This window comes from Lytechinus variegatus, chromosome 1 (assembly GCF_018143015.1).
Source record: "Lytechinus variegatus isolate NC3 chromosome 1, Lvar_3.0, whole genome shotgun sequence".
Classification (NCBI taxonomy): Eukaryota; Metazoa; Echinodermata; class Echinoidea; order Temnopleuroida; family Toxopneustidae; genus Lytechinus; species Lytechinus variegatus.
Window position 1 is genome coordinate 39481265 of NC_054740.1, and position 18284 is coordinate 39499548.

Sequence of the window (18284 nt, forward strand, 5' to 3'; positions counted from 1 at the left end):
CTTAAAGGTTTTCTTGTTTTTACCTGTGACCTTGTTGCACCGAGAATGGCCTTCATCATGACACTTTGAATTGCTTGAGTCAGTAAACCCAAATTACATAAAGAGTGCATTCAATAACAGAAACGAGCAACAAACTGGTAAATATAGGAAAAATGATCTTGGTAGTTTTTTTCTAAATTATAGAAGATACTCAAAAAACCAAATTACTATAATTTTGAAGGCAAAGTTGACCCCATCCTGGAAATGAGCCATTTTGCATTTTGGGAAACCTAAGGTATAGATCTCAGGCTAAGAGAAAGTTGAATGCAACTGGCAGTTTGAGCATTACTTGTATATCACAGCTATAACACTAGGTAGCTTAAACTCTGAAAGAAAATGCTAATTTTATTGATACAGCCCAATGTTAAAACCAAGATCAAAATGGTGGGCATTATCCCTCAGCTTCAAAAGCTCCCAAGTAAATCAGCCATTAAATGGCTTAGGACATCACAATAAATTCATTTCAAAAATCAATTTCACCTGAAATGACTACTCTAACTACCTTTTACTTATATAACGTAAACTTACAAGTTTATAGTAGGCTTTATTATACTACACTATGTATATCAGATATCTGCCTACAGAATATGAAAGTCAATACACGATAGTCGATCTCATTGGTTACACACAGATAATGGAGACCTTACGCTACAGTCACACGAGTGAGACCGACTCCAGACCAACAGAGGCTTATTACATTGCAACCAGGGAGCGATCATGGGTTGGCCTGGGCTCTGTAACACAACGACTTGCAATCAATCACTAAATGCCAATGACCAATCAAGATCATTGATGTATGAGCTCTTTGCTCAAAACTCTTCCAGAATCCAGATTTGCAATTCATCGCAAACCTTCATGTTGCGGGGCCTCAGACCTAAAAAAGCTATTACGTTAATGACCTATCATTGGACGGTCTGGGTTTGGTAACATAGAGATTTGCAATCAATCAGTAAATGCAAATGACCAATGGAGACCATCATTGCATGAGCACTTGACTCAAACTACTGACCAGGGTCCCGTAACAAAAATGTTAGCGACTGATCATATGTATGCTTGATTTTCATGACTGATTGTACATTGTAGTCATGAAATCAATCGTAGAAAAATATTCTACGATCATTGCTAAGCTTTGTGTTAGGGGCACCAGGTGGGTGTCTCATAAAGTTGTTTGTTATTTACGAGCAAATTTATGAACAACTGGTGACCCTATCTTAGTCGTTCGTAACTTACAAACAGCTTTACGAGTACCCATCTGATACCAAATGGAATGGTTTTATTCATTTTTGCAAATCTTTATATTGCCGTACCCAGGAGCTAGTTTCAATGGTGTGACTGAAACCTTATGGCGAATAATAATGATGTTTCTTTAACAGATAAATGGCGTGATACAAATGTTCATCATCATCATGTACGTGTAACCAATCAGTAGACTATGAAGAGGCAAGCCGTAGAAGATAAGGATCTCTGGTGTGCGAGTATTTCATCATTATATCCATCTCATTTTGCAGTTTGAACATCACCAGCAATCATCACTCGTAGCTCAATGTTCTTTAATATCAATGATTTGTATAAGAGTCTTTTGAATGATGAGAAGAGCCGCCTCAGTTCTGTGGCAAACCAAACTGGACAACCAAGTTCTCTTTATGCTTCACCTGTATGTCCTGCGATGCCTTCCACGCATTGGCTGCTGTTTTGGTAATCTGGAAGTCAACAGGATATTGAAAATATTTTTATTGTTGAAATGCGCAAAAACTGTGTTCTATATACAAATCAAATGCAATTCTGTTTGCTAGCTAAAAGCCATAACTTCTGCATTAACTTTAGCTTACTTTAACTGATTAAAATCGATTCATTTCATGCTGTTTATGATTGGATAAGTATTGCTGGCAATTTCCATAGAAAAAAAATAATAAAAAGTTGAAAACAATGAAATATGTCAGCTTTTTTTTCAAAGCAATAAAATAGATAACAATTTTTGATACGCTCTTTATTCTATGTACACTTGATTAGATCTCTAAAGAGAGTTTAGCGCCATGAGTGTCTGTGGATGGTGTGTGCGCTTAATATTAAGACATCACTATTATTATTTATTATATACAGATTTACATCCAAATTCTAATTTCATGTATAAATTCGCAGAACAGATTCATAAAGAAGTAAAATGAATAAGACAGTGAAAGTCAGCAACGCTGTAGATTAAATCATTTTGTAGAGTCACACAAATTTTAGTTTTTCATATAGATTTGGAGCCCCTCCTAATTTAATTGAAATGATATGCAGCTTACCAGATTGATGTCATCAACTGAGACCGGTTCCTCAGAAAGCACAGAGTATGGCATGGATACCCCCATGGGTAGTCTCAAAAAGCTTGATAGCGGTTTCTTGGGACCTGTCACCACCACTGCAACTCTTGAACTATGGGAAACAAATTTTAATAGATTTGATTTGATTTGTTTATTTCCATATTCCAATAACAAAAGTATATACAAGTGTAATCATTTTTTCTCAGCATAACATAAGCAAATGACATAAAGAATGACATACACGTATGCATACATACATTCTAACAATCTAATTGAAATATATTTATACCTGATAAATGTCTTTTCTTTTTAAATTATTAAAATAACAGAAAAAAATATATAGGCATATATCGACAAAATACATTTTTGAAATGTGGGAGACCTCCATCTTACACTTAGAGACTGAAATTGATAAAGGCCTCGAAAGGTAAGGGGAAGGAAAACCAGACAAACAGTAAAATAAAAGGGCATGGCATATAACAAGGCATGGCGGAGAATTGTATAAATGATTTCTAGGTTTGCCAGATGAATTCTACTACTGAAACACGGACACCGAACCATTGCTATGTAAAATATTACGTATGACATGTTTGACTACCTTGTTATTGATTTATGTATATATGTATGTTTTTGTGTCTTTTATCATAAATTGTGATTATTGTTTATCGTATACATTGAATGAGAGCACTAAGGAATAGGGATTTTAATCAAGATAAAAATGTAAGTCATACCTGTATGTCCTTGCTCTATCCATGTATTCATGTTGCTCTAAAGCTTGAGAATCTATTGCAGATACATCTATGACATTTCTACAAAGAAAAAAAACAGGAAAAAAAATAGCATAGGTTAGTATCCAAAGGAAATCTTGAATATTGGAGTCTCTCAATCTCACCAAATGAAACAACTTAATTTGTGGTAGTAACAAATATTGATTTAATTTTACAGAAATAATTTGTGATTTTTTCTAAATTGTATTCAGTGAAAAAAAAATCAATTTTTCAAGCAGTGTTAAAGCAGATACGAACCAATTAGGACCATCTCAAGTTCTCAACTACTCAAACATTTGTAACTGGCCAGTTTCCTGACCCATAATGCTAGTGTAGTCTAGTAATATAGACCCACTTGAATGATAACATGTTAATTAACTACTCTATATATTCTACATGTATATATTTATACCGCAATAATTATGTTAATATGTAGAAAATCATATTTCCTTTTCCTCTCAAAACATTTTAGTTTCTCTATAAAAATACAATTTCAGGTCAATTCATTCTTTGTATTATTAGTAGATATCTGAAAACGTATATTTTAAAGCTTGTGTATAGTTTTGGTAAATCCACCAAAATGCACCTATCACTATTCCAATTCATTGCTAGCTAATATGACTGGATATGCCCTATAACAGTTATGATGTGGAGGATATGAAATGAAACTGTGTTTTACAGGATAAATTTTGCGATTTTACATGGAAATTTAACTTGATCGGGTCACCCGATCAAATTAAAATATCTGTGTGTTTTTGTCATTCAATTAAATCCTATTCAAAATCATGGAATGGGCTGAAACTTTCAAGATATGTTCTTTGTCTGTAACTTTTGGATATCTAATCACTAAATTTATAAGATAAGTGCTTGAATGCCCATTTTTTAAATTTAAATCAAGCATCGACGAGAGAGGGCGCTATATATCCAAGATTTGAATATTTGAAATTTTCTCAGAGAAGTGCAGTTGGAAAAATATCTAACGGTCTCTACGCTTCAGTAAGACTGTCATATTAGGTTATATTCAATTATCAATCACATTATTGACCCTTTACCAAAGCTATACACAGGCTTTAAGACTATGTATTTATAACACACAGTCAATGAGAGACCACACACAGTTAACTCCCCCTTTAATACTTCTCACAGACTTCAATAATGTGCACACAAATGATAATGTGCGCTTGCTACACAGACTGATTACCATTTATGGCTTTTCCAGTATTGCACCAGCAACTGAAACAACTCAGCACTCATTCCTTGACATGATTATTTTGCTTAGAAATAAATAATAAATTCTTATGTAGCATTATTCATGGAATCGTTTATTAATATCAAATTTTGATTGGTACTTTTTCTAAACATGTACTTTCATACCCCCGAATCATCATTCTCTCATTTCAAATGCACCCCATCACCTGGCAATCATAACATTTATTTGTGTATTATACATACAATGAACAAATGATGAACTTACGTGACAGCTCTTTGTAGCACCTTATTGAGTTCTGATTGTTGATCGCCTGCTCTTACCCCATTAGGGCTCCGACCATCAAACTGATCACTGAAAAATAATAAAATTAACAAACATATTCAGAGTGAGTTGAACAAAAACATAACATGAATTCTTCATATTAATATTTCTGTGATGGTTTCAAAGTTTTAAATTGAGCAAAGATGCGCAAGGGACACATAGAATGTAACCATTATATTTTTGCACTGATTTTTTTTTATAACCCCTTTCCTGTACTGAAGAGCTTTACTTTTATAACGAATTACAAATGCAATGACTCAGTTATCAAAGCAATGTTTTGACAGGTAGCTGCCTAAATTGGCATTTATGTGCTATTTTTACAACAAACAAAATAAACAATGCACGCCCCCTTTCGACATCCCCCCACCCCATGTGTACTCTGCAGATAAAGACCGTTATTGAAACATTGATCGACAATTGGTCTTCACACAAGAATATCACAAATAAAATATATCTTGGTGTAAAATATTCACATCTGAATGGTACCCAAACAAACAACGAAAACAACAAGTCAATGCCAGGGACCTGAGGCTACATAATTCTGACCACTTTCCTCAATTGGAGGGTTTACAGAGGAAACTACCCCATGTGTACAGTATGTCTCTATAAATGAAATTAAGTCATTGACTAACCTGTTCACAGGCCTACTGGGTGTATTCCTTGCTGGGTCTAATAAGCGAGTTGTTTCACCAGGGTGGTTTTCCTTTAAAAAAAAATGATTACGATGTTAAATCAATTATCATAATATGAGAACTCTATTATCATATTGACTTGAACAAAGAAAAAAAAAGAAAACAAAATGCTGCATCAACCAAAACTTGATCAAACATTATATCAAAGAATTCTAGAATTGTTTTTCTGAAAAGTGAGAGAAATGCATCAATATGGTCATAAAAGTTCACTAAATGCTACTTTTGTATTCCTATGAATTCACACTACGTAATTTCTTGGTCCAGTAAATATAATCATGAATTGACACCTCATTTACCTTCAATGAAGGGCAGCAAGGGTTTAGAGTCAATAATTATTTTAGATCAATTACACAGGACATCTAAGAAAGCCAAAAGATTGAATTGGATTTATGTGTGTGTGCCTCTGGTGCAGTGTTATATAGCTAGAGTGGTTGGCAGTGGGTGGACCAAACCGGCAAGACAGATTTCTGATCACCATTAATTTCAAATGTGCTTCCGACGCAACTACTTGCAAAGAAGAATTTTTTCAATTTCAATTCATTTCATTTTCAACAGAACAAAGTAAAGTGGTCAAAATAGTTACAATGAACTTTATACAGACAATATAAATTGAGGCATGTACAATATATGATATTTATACATAAAACAAAACAAGAATGTAAGTTTGCAATAATTTTCGTCTTTTATCTTGTTTTATAAATATACGAATTGACTTTTTTAATTTGATTTTTTTTTCAACGATTTGACAACGTCAGACAGTTCTTACATGGTTTTAATTCACTTTTGGCTTTAAGACAACTAACTTCAAAGACTAAAAAAGCATCTTCACTCTCTGCGCCATTAACATCTGCGCACTTCCTGCCCAGTTGGCTCCCACTGTGGGGCGTTGGGCAGTATAGCTAAAGAAGAAGAACTTGGCCTGAAAAAACTTTGTATGGCCATGTAGGGCACTGCTCTTGATGCATGATTTCTTTTTTTACATGAAGGGTCAAAGGTGAAATTTCTTTGCTCGTCCTCTGATCTAAAAATTCTTAATCACATGCGCGAAAGTTCAAGCTCAGACCCTCACGCAAGCGCATGCGATGTTTTGAAATTGGCAGGGAATTACAAATGTATTAATACGTGTGAGGAACTCCATGTTGGCTCTAAATCAACAATTTTGAGACTGATAAAAGCATGGAAAAGAAGTGAAACGTAGTGTAAAGTAAGAATTATTAATCGTTTTTAGATCGTGATGTTGCATGAATTTTATATTTTCCACCCATAAAATCCCACCTTTGTCACCCGGAATATCAGAGCGAGTTCACGGGCTCGATATTCGGGTAGGTGGAGCGTAGTGTAACGGTAGTGGAGTGGAGCCTGCACGAACATTTCTTGAGGTAGGACCCCAACGTTACAACTAATCAAACTTTTTGCCTTTCACTTCTGCTCACACATGTCAGTGTCATAAATGCAGATCCAAGTTTTATTTGATTATATTTATAGGCTGCAGCCTTCAGAGCCCTTTGAATATGTTCAACATCATTAAGAAGTAGAAATTAGAATGACATGCAGTGGCCATGGCGGACCGTGACCCGGAGGAGACAATTGATTAGAGGGGCACTGCACTAGATTGTTTGTGAACAATGCTGTGCCCCTCCAATGCTTTGTCTCCTCCGGTCACGGTCCGCCACTGATGACATGTAAAGAATGTCCATCCCCCCCCCCCCCCCGTAACCCAAGGCCAAGACTTGTGATAGAAATAAAAAATTTGTCTTAAGACTTTTAAGTTTAGATCTTCTCTTGACTTTAGACTTTTTTAGATACAGGTATAGGGTCTACTTAGACGGCACTCACTTGCAGTTTGCTATCATCATCTTTTCCAAAGCAGCAACCCATTTTGTTTGATTTTATCCGAGATCAGGGTCGTCTTACTCTTAATTCTTCTGGAGTTCTGATTCTGTCTGTGTTGCAGGAGCAATTCAAATTTATTTGAATATTTGGCCCCACTTCGTCCTTCTTCAACTTTAAGAGTTTTGCTGTCCTTGAACTTTGAAGTTGAGGCGGCGTATGAGAAACTCAGTCATCAAATTAATAATTTCAATTCCTTCAAAGGTCCACTTTTAAGTCATTTTGATCAGAACGTTGTACTTCTTCCGAGCTTCTTGTTGTGATGCCTGCTCTCGCACTGATGACTAATGCACCGCAACTGCACTGCTAAACTTACCGTACCTGTAGCTAGAGAATTAGCTCTTGTGCAATTCGAATTACGATATCACATTATTATGAAATCTGGGTTGGACAAGAGTGCACAAGAATCGCATGCGTCTAGTATAGCAATAGCCTCATGCACGTACGCAGTGACTTGTTGCAGTCATATGATTTCCCAGCAATAGTCTGTTTAGTGTCTTTGCAAGTAATTGTTTGTGTTCAGTGTTAAGTGATTTTCGATATGTATTGTGTATGAATAATCAATAATTGCATATACATGCAAACGTATTTTTTCAATGCGGCAAATCAATCAATTACTGACCCGAATGATATTTTTCTTGAGGAAAACCAATCCCTTATTTTATTCATGGAATTCATTTATCTATCACAATGTCTTGAACAAGAACTATGAACAAAAATCTTAGAAAAACATAGATCGATGGAAAAAGGAGTGGGAGCTTTGGGAAATAATAGGGAAAAGAAATATAGAAGAAAAGGCGGATAAACAAAAAGAAACGAAGAAGAAGGGCGAAATTCAAAGGAAACAGATGAAGGGAGAAAAGGAAAATAAGGAGAAAAACAATTATACAAAGATTAAAGGAAAAGAAATGTAAAATACGGTAAAAATGAAAAGAGGAAATATCAGACAATGTAATGAAAACAGAAAAGAAAAGGGGAAAATAAATAGAACGAGAAAAAACGCCAATACAAAGAATAATGGGAAATAAAGAATTTGAAAATATGGCAAAATTTAAAAATGAAAAAAAGTAAAGTGATAAAAATATATACGGATCCAGGGGACAAAGCCCCCCCCCCTCCGGCCCCCCCCCCCCCTGCTGGCGGAACATGAAAAAGGGGGGAGAAAGAAAAAAAAAAAGAAGAGGAAAGAAAACCTGAGGGAAAACAAGAAGAGCAAAACAAGAGGAGGGAGACAAGTGAAAAAAATTACGTCATGGGAAGACTTGGAAAGTGATTTTAAAATACATATTTCATGTCACTTTATTAAATTTTCGCTCGTGCTTCGCGCTCGCATAGCCTGTTCGCATTGGCGTAGCTACGGGGGGCTTGGGGGGCACATGCCCCCCCAAAAAAAAAAATTTGGTGTGCCCCCCCCCCCCTGAAAAAATTGGCTGAGCAAAAAAAGAGAGAAAGAAGAAAAGAAAAAGGGAAAAGAAGAAGAAAGACAGAAGAACAAAAAAAGAGGAAAATAAGAGAGACGAGTGAAAGAAATAATGTGAGGGGAAGACTTACAAAAAAACTTTCATGTTACTATTTAAAATTTTTGCTTGCGCTTCGCGCCAGAATTGCCTGTTCGATGAGATTCATATTTTGCTTAATAGGCTGATATGGAGCAAGTTTTGAAGTCAAAATACAAAACATTAGCTCGAACATCGATCTTTCATTATTTTTTTTTTCATTTACAAATTTAAGTGCTCTGTAAAATGTCCGTTTTGTGGTCTGCATATCAGCTTTTTAAGCTTACGCTGCGTGGTCACATTGTTTGATTTGCCAAGTTCCTATTGTCTACGTGTATTCCATAATGTTCCATTAAAGAAATATATTCAGATTGCCAAGATTCTAGGTTTAAATCTAAAACATGCGCGATAGCCTGCATGCTCTTTTATAGTGTACTTAAATTATCGAATTTCACATCAATCGGATATCGGATCCGCCCTTGTAACACATACACACACACCGGAAAAAATGGTGCCCCCCTGAAAAAGCAAGGACCCCCCAGTGCCCCCCAAGAAAAAAAATCATAGCTATACGCCACTGCCTTTTCGATGCCGATACATATATTGCTCATATAGGCTGAAAATATTATGTTTGAAATATCAAGTTTTGAAGTCAATACAAAACATATTTCAGCTCGGACATCGAGCTTTCATTATTTTGTTTGATTTACAAATTGATTTTTTAAAGTGCTCTGTAAAACTGTAATCCAGTTTGCGCCCACATTAAGTTTAGAACTCCCTTTTTTATGATTTACAAAACATGAGTGTCTCATTTTTACTAAGTCTGAAATCTCTTTTTTTCCGCATCAATTGTTGTTTTATACCTATACCGTTAAATTTTTAGGTCGGAATGTCACAAATTTTCAGCTCGCGCTTCGCGCTTCGCGCTCGTATTATCTAAAGTCAGTGGCGTAACTACGGGGGGCATGGGGGGCACGTGCCCCCCCCCCCCATCGGCTGGCCAAAAAAAACGGGGAAAAGGAGAAAAAGAGGGGAAAAGAAAGAAATCATTGAAAGAAATAATGCTATATTGTATTATGTTATATTACATAATAAGCATTTTTTTCATAACTTTATGAAATATTATTTGCTTCATTGTGTCTTCATTGTGTTCCTGGTGCTCGCATAGACTGTTTAACGAGATATATAATTATGTTGTACTAAAACCTCCCGTTTTCAAATCAATATACAACAAATATATTTCCTCGCAATTCGAGTTATTAGTGTTTTTTGTAGTGACATATTCTTCTTTTTCATGACTACTTAAAGTGATTTCCTTTTTTAAGGTCTTAATATAAAACATTTCCTATCCCTGATAACGTTCGCATTAGTGGATTGGTGGGATTTCTGCTCTTCATGAACTCCTAAAATCGGTCCCTAAAATGTCAATTTTTCTGATCTGAATATCAAAAATTTTCAGCTCGCACTTCGCGCTCGCATCATTTGGTTAGTGAAATACGTAGGGTCTTCGTGAATTCCTACAAACAAACCTTAGAATGCCCCTCTTCAGGTCTGAATTTCCTAAATTTTCAGCTCGCGCTTCGCGCTCGCAGCATTTGATTGGTGAGATGCGTATGATAATCATGATTACAATGACTTCAAAAATTGCTTCATGTGTTTAGATGTAATTCTAACAAAATCAGCAAGCGCTTGGAACTAGAATTAGATGACTATGGTGGGATATTTATACACTTAATGGATTCTAAAATATAGTCCTTAAATTTCCCTGTTTAGGTTCAATATATACAAAAATTTTAGCTCGCGCTTCGCGCTCGCATTGTTTGTTTAGCGAGACAGTTACGTATCATGATTACAAAACATTTGCTTATACAGTGCGTATCAAAAAAAAGTTTACACTTAGAAAAAATCCTGTAAAATTATACATTTGTAACATTCTGAAGATTTTTCCTTATTTTAACATTGGTACAGATCCATTTAAGCAAATAACAATATAACTTTCAAAACATATTTCCGCTTCAGTGAGCACCACTTACTTTGGAAAAGTTAGTGAAAAATTATTTCCGCAGAACTTTGAAATAGTTATGCGAATAAAAGTAGACCTTAATCATGAAGAACAAGTAAAATTTAGCTAGTAAAATTGATTTGAAGATATCTAGCTTTAACCTTTTAATTTGTTTCCTTTCCCAAAACAAAACACTTCGAAGAGTGCATTGCGCCCCACCCCACTCCCTACTCTTTAGGCCATCATGACGATATTTGCTTTACACTGAACTCTGATTTACATGAAATGGCTTAGGCTTGATTTTCATTTTGTTAATCATTGTCAAGCTTAGAAAAAGTGTGGAGAAACAAGTATTAAATGAAAAATGAAATGTAAACCCACTCTAAATGATAAAAACTTAGTGAAAAAATGCTGGAGATGTCTGATATAAACTTTTGTTCACATTCAGTTATGTCCACAGATCCAGCTGGCACAAAAAGGGTAAAGGTTGCTTACTAAGTGTAGACATTTCAATTTCGGTGGCAAAATTGTTACAAAATGCATTAATGTATCCGTTTTATTTCAATCGACTAAAAGTGCAAGAAAAATGTATGAGAAATGTTTCGCAGGGTAGGTTTGATTTTGCCTTTTCCCTTTGACACACCGTGAAAAAGAGCATTTCTGCGCAAACAGATTTCTACGAGCCTTACAGAAATGGACAGTGCTCACTCAAGTGTAACATTCTGTCAAAACTTTTACTTTCATTGGATAGATGAGACCCAACCCAAGATTATAGGTGAAAAAAATTACTCACATGTTGTATATTTATTAATTCCGGTGGCTTTTTCAAAGTGTAAACTTTTTTTTTGATATGCACTGTAATGTCCCTTTTTAGCTCTAAATATATAAATTTTTCAGCTCGCGCTTCGCATTATTTTATCAGTGAGATACATATCCGTTTAATGGCACTGCATGTCCTTAAAATATCTCTATTAGGTCAGTATACCTGACAATTGAGCGCGCTTCGCGCGCTCCCTAAGTGACTCGAAATTTTTGCTGGTGCCCCCCCCCCCATGCCGTGACCCACGGTACGCCACTGTCTAAAGTTGTAATATTTATCGTCTTAATGGCTAACTGCAAATCGTCCTTAACAGGTCCACTTTCAATCAAGCCATAACCCATAAAAAAATATGTTCGCGCTTCGCGCGCTCGCAGTATAGCTGATGATTGACTTTTCTCAAATGACCTTTGCAATTTTTCATTAGGATGAGCACTAACATTTTCAAATGAAGAGTTTTCCTGGCAAAGCATTCAAATTCTAAGAATGAAAGGCATTGTATAGAGCAGGTTACTAGAATAGTACATCAGCTAGGGGTAACGTTTTTGAAATCTGTTTGTTTTATGTTGTCTGGTCCTGGAACATTTTGACTATAGTCTGGGCTACTGTCAAATACCAGTGATTAAGAAGACTTTGTTACCCTTCATTTTGGATGTGATGAAAAGAATATATTAAAAGGAATAGCTGAATAATCATCAAATCACAAATGCCTATGTCAGTGAACAAGGGCGCCGGAAGCGGGGGGCAGGGGGGGCACTTGCCCCCCCAAAGAAAATTTTTGGGGGGCAAAACGAGATTTTGCCCCCCAATTTTCCCCCTAAAAGTAGAAAAATGATATTATTTAAGGACAAAAGTAAACGATGAAGGCACTTTTCTGCCTAAGAATTGTCATTTCTTTTGTCAAAAATGAAAAAAAATTCGCCCCTGACGGGGCAATTACACATCATAGTAAGCCTTGCGTCTTTTGACGAACATGTCCCTCTGTGAAACATACCTTTGATAAGCCCCTTTTCCATCTTATTACAGTGTGATAAACAAGACCGCTGAAAGACCTTTGAAAGACCATGAATTTTGGTTGATCTTTCAGAGGTCTCTCAATGAACCTACAATGGTCTTTGAGGTCTTACGCGAGTCCTGACCAATCTTTCAGTGGTCTTCGTGGTCTTCATGGGCTCCAAAACTTCTTGAAACGGTTCAAAACAGTCTTACAACGGTCTTACAGGAAAATTGTCTTTCAGTGGTCTTTCAGCAGTCTCTCAAGATTTTTGCGGAGATCACTGTAAGACTCATGAGAGATCATTGAAAGACCATTGAAAGACCAGGCAAAGTCCATGGAAAGAATTCTGAAAGATCACTTATTGCATAAAAAATCTCTGAAAGACCATTGAAAGATCTCGAGAGGACTAGTCTAAGACCAGTACGACAAGAAATATCTAACTAGTCTTTCAGAGTTCTTTGAGGGGTCTTTCTGAGCCATTCCACAGAGTCGACAAATTTCATTGATCTTGAAGACCGCTGTAAGACCTCACCAATCTTTCAATGGTCTCCGTTCTGTGGAATGGGGGCCTATTATAGTATTAATGAATACATTTCAGACTAAAACCGAATGGCAAATTTGCATGCTGTGTCGGCTAACAAACGCGCGGTCGCCCAGAAACGCTCAGACCGGGGTAGTGTTTCATAAATATTTTCGTCCGACAAGTTGTAAGATCTGACAACTTTCCTGTATTCTGATTGGTTGAGAAGCATTGTTACCATAGTAACTGTCGGATAAAACGTCCTACAAGTCCTTTCATGAAACGCTCCCGGACCTGGGGAGTGTTTCATCCGACAAGTTGTCAGATCTGACATCTTTCTCTGATGTTGATTGGCTGAGAGGTACTGTTACTATGGTAACTGTCGGATGAAATGGGACTTTTCGGATAAAACGTCCGACAAGTCCTTTCATGAAACGCCCCCCCCCCCCCCCCGATATCACCAACGCGCGTGAACGCTAGTTACTCGAGCAACACATGGAATCTGAAAATAGCTGTAAAACCGAAAAGTTTAAAGAGTTATAGAGGATTGAGTAGTTGCTTATTGGATAAATGAGAAGATGCTATGATTCGGCGAATGGAGTGCAGAGCAGGAGTACTCATCTATCAACTAATCAAGCCTCTTCTTCAACCTTTTCTGGTTTACTGTCTTTATCAGGACTACGCTCATTTGAACAAAACATTACTCGACTTTCACTGTCTACTTCCTCCTATCAATTTCAATTCTTCCTCTATCCACTTTTTCTCTTTTTTCGAAAACTCCACATGGTGTACCGTCAACCACATCCGCTGTTGGAATGTAATTGTTTTCTTCTATAATGTACATTATGAACTGCCGTAGTTTGTTAGTTCATGATTATTTACCAATGAATATTTCCAGGAATTCGATATTCATCATTTCCTAGTTATGGTCACATTTTCCCCAGAAAATATGTAAAGAAAAAAGAAGATTTTGAAGGGGTCATCCAAAAGTGCTTCCCAGCCATACGAAACATGTCAAAGGAAACACATAAATCGAGTAATGTTTTAAATTTTCAGAAAAGTTTTAAATTGTTAGACAATAATTAAGCAGGTCATATTTCTTTTTCCTCCAGTTACAAAATATGAAACGTTTTGCCTATGTATGTATAATCAGGGACTCTCTCCAATGCTGAGGTCAGAAATGATTTAAATAGAATGGGTATTTAAGCGCTTATCGTCGTCTGCCACGTCAGAACACCCGCCATTTTGAATTTAAAAAGACATTCATTGGAATGTATTTTGTTTCTGTTGTTACGCTTCTTCTGCTTCTTCTTCTTCTCGCGTCGTCCGTGTATGTAAATGTACATAAATAAATATTTCTGAAAGGATATTGCATGAAAAATGTAATTTCTGGTATTTTGAGTCAATATAAGCGTATTACGTAATTTAATTGATCAGACACGAAAACCACATTCCGAATTAAGCGATCGTTTTGCGCGTAGATTTCATAGGTTCTCATAAACTCTGAGTAGGCCTATAGTCTTTCGTAGTGAATTCTATGTTTAATTCTCAAGAAATTTATTTTTGAATTCTCTTAGAAACGTAACTTTTAAACTCCATTTTTACACAAAGTCCTTACCGTGGGGGGTCCCACGCCCTCTACCGCTCGATCGCTTCGGTATCTCACGCTGTCAAAAATATTGTGCCCCCTTCGGGATTTTGCCCCCCAAAACTGAAAGTGTTCCGGCGCGCCTGTCAGTGAATTTGAAAACCAACTTCATGGTTTATCTCAAATGACCTTATACTGTTTGTGCGCAGTTTACAACCGTGAACAGGCTTATTATCTAGTTACACATGCAGTAATTATCTTGTTTCTTATAGCATCTTGTTCAGGTTCGCAAACATTGCCCAAAATATTCGATTTTCAGTAAAAAATACATGAAATTCCAAAGATTTTCAGCTCGCGCGCACTATTCAAATAGGGCTTATGAAATCATTACAGTTTTTATGTTGTTTTATAGAATAAAGCTAAGAAATGACTGTTGGGACATCGGCGTTTTGCCCCCCCCCCCCCGCCAATTTTTCACGACCAAGAAAATGGGGAGAAAAGGAAAGAGATAAGCGTGAAATATAGGCCTATAATTTTTCAAATGTCATGTCAACATCTATCACAAACTTTTTTTATATCACAAACGATTTTTGTAATTAAAATGTCAAACAACTTCATATAAATTTTCATTCATATCAAGTCCCACCCCCATTTTTAGCTCAGACAAATCCCTTCCGAAAGAAACAAACAAAAATCAATATGGGTGAAAAAAAATCTCCCCCCCCCATAGGCGGGTTTTCACCCCAAAATGAAGGTCAAGCATTTCGTCCACGAAAAAAAAATGATGATAGTAGTTATAATGATGGTAATGATAATAATAATAATTATTATTATATTTATGATAATATTTATGGTTATCTGATGTGCATGGAATGTTACTGCAACGATATTGACGCAGGCAATCACCACGAATCCACTGACGAAAGCGACGAATGTCGTCCATTTCAGTTGCTGATGTTGAAATGCATTGGGGCGAAACAAATACGAGCGCACAATCATCATGATCATGACAATGGCGGGAAATTTTAATTTGAATAGCTGATCATGGCCGGAGCAGGCGTGAGTGAATGTATTTTGCCAACAAGATCGGGTTACAACTAAAGCCGTAAATAAGTAAATGCTTGTAGATCTAATAAAGATGTCCGGCCAGAATTTAAACAGCAGATCTCAAATAAGAGGACAGCCGACAGATTTCATTTTCCTGATATTACTGAGGGATGGAATTCGTTTGGTGATAACCAGGTAAGTAAATCGGTGTTAAAACTTAAGAAACCTTGTTTAAAATGACCCAAAGAAATAGACGTTTGCCAGCGCAAGTTTTCATTGTTGATCTATTTAATCAAAACACTATATGATAAAGGTGTTGGTTTTGCCGCGCCAAAATTAATTTGAAGGTTACAATTATGTCGCATATTATATCTTATGGAAATCTCACAAAATTTGTGAGACGTTCCATGCAGGGTTGTTCTCAGGGCCGTAGCTAGAGGGGGGGGGGGTTATGGTGGTGTGATACCCCCAACATTCATGGCAGTCGGCAAAATCATGTACCAGTTGGCAAAATGGAGGATAGGGGAAAAAAACAAAGAGGGAAAGAAAGGAAGAGGAAAAAGAAAGGAAGAGAGAGGGGGAGAGAAAGAAAGAAAGAAAGAGAGAGAGAGAAAGAAAGAAAGAAAGAAAGAAAGGAAGGAAGGAAGGAAGGAAGGAAGGATAGAAAAATAAGGGTCCTAACGAAGAAGGTTACGACTTATAGAGTAAAGACAACCAGTTGGCAAATCCAGGTCTATTTAGCCAGGCATATAGAGCCCTACTAGTCATCAAAATACAAAGGACAAAATCAGATGGAGCTATAATACACAAAGTAAGCCCCCGGTCCTCTCCCAATATAAACAAGCATGTGAGTTTGCAAATTATACCACAATTATTGACGATTTAACAAACACATTAGTTATGTAAAATTAGAGACAAGACTAGGTAAATAAATATGGGGTGGGATGAATTTCAAAGCCAAAGTATAGTTGGCAAATCATAAAGTGGGCCTTTTTAAAGTGACAGAACACTATACGCTCTACCAGTCAGCGAAGTGATTCATAAGTACTGCCCCGTTTCAGAAAAGAACAGAACACAAAACTCTGCAGTTGGCAAATTTATGAAGACAAGTCTACAACTTGTAGACTTGTCTACAAGTTTGCACTTGGCAAAAAAACACAAAAATGTTCCAAGTTATTTTTACTATATCCTGTCGCCGAAGATTTTTTTTTTAATTTATGGTGTCAGAATGTGCTTGGGGTGGGGATGGGTGGGAGTGGGGGCAGGTTGGTCCGGGTTGCAGTCAATACTGCAATTCAAGGAGAAAATGCAGCCAACACTTGACAAAGTGAAGCCAATGTCACGTTTGCTCTTGCCTCTAACGCCAGCAACTCCAACTATGGCACATGTTGTTGACTTTTGTAATTAACTCTTTCCAAAAGAAGAAGATCACGAGGCATTGAAAGTGGATCTTGAATGCTTCAATGACATGGCAGTAGTGGCAAGAGATCTGCAAAGTGTTGCTGACGCAACCACTTTGGCATTTGACAAGAAGTCTATTTTTCCTCTCAATTGGAATGCTTACAAGCTAGTGATGCAAAGGATATAAACGCACCTTCAGCCATATGAAGTTTATTAAGAACTTTTATAGATCAACCATGGGAGACCGGCGGCTGGACAACCTGCTACTCCTGAACTGTGAAAAGGACCTGTCATATACTGCCGACTTAAATCGCTTGCTTTAACTAAATATGGTATAGAATAACATACAAGATATATGTAACTTCAATAATTTATGTAACATTTTTAATGGCTGGCCATGGGGGCACGTGCCCCCCCCCCCTCGGCTGGCAAAAAAAAACGGGGGAAAGGAGAAAAAAGAGAAACTTAATGGGGAAGAAGAAATTATTGTATGTTATATTATGTTATATTATTGTATGTTATATTATATATATATCATATTACATAAGAAATATTTTTTCCATAACTTTATGAAACATAATTTGCTTAGGACCTATATAGGTCCTATGTGTTCATCATTCCTGGTGCTCGCATTGTCTGACTAATGAGATATATAGTCCTGTTGTATTTTAAGTCCTTAAAGATTATGCACCAAATTATCTCCTCGCACTTCATGTTATTATTGTTTTATGTAGTGACATATGCTTTTTTCATGACTATATACTTAAAGTGATTGCCCCCTTTCAAGGCCTTAATATAAAAACATTTCCAGTCTGTGCTTACGTTCGCATTGTTGTGGACCGATATAGATACCGGGCTGGTGTTAAATCAACACCAGCGTTTTTGCAGTGCACGAATTCCTAAAGCTTCTAGACAGTCCTTAAAATGTCCCCGTTTTATAAAAAAAAAATTATTTTCCCCTAATTATAACAAATTTTCTGCTCGCGCTCGCATCACTTGATTAGTGAAATAGTAAATTCCTACAAACTAGCCATAAAATGCCCCTCTTCAGATCTGAATTTCAAATATTGTCAGCTCGCGCTTATATTTTCATTAGTGAAATACGTATCATGTTCATGATTACGATGACCACAAAAAGTGCTTCATGTGCTTAGGTGTAATTCTAACAATATCAGCAAGCGCTTGGCGCTCGCA

At 36.5% G+C, this 18284-nt stretch overlaps 1 protein-coding gene across 1 annotated transcript; it reads right to left on the bottom strand.

The window, feature by feature from the left end:
• Positions 1–861: 861 nt before the first annotated feature.
• Positions 862–7534, bottom strand: LOC121413728 (ragulator complex protein LAMTOR1-like). Its single transcript, XM_041606659.1, has 6 exons — positions 7169–7534; positions 5273–5343; positions 4584–4670; positions 3074–3151; positions 2325–2454; positions 862–1739 (listed from the first exon to the last, which is right to left on the bottom strand). Exons 1-6 carry the CDS (start codon positions 7208–7210, stop codon positions 1641–1643), a joined length of 507 nt encoding a protein of 168 aa, XP_041462593.1. The 5' UTR covers positions 7211–7534; the 3' UTR covers positions 862–1640.
• Between the last annotated feature and the right edge of the window lie 10750 nt (positions 7535–18284).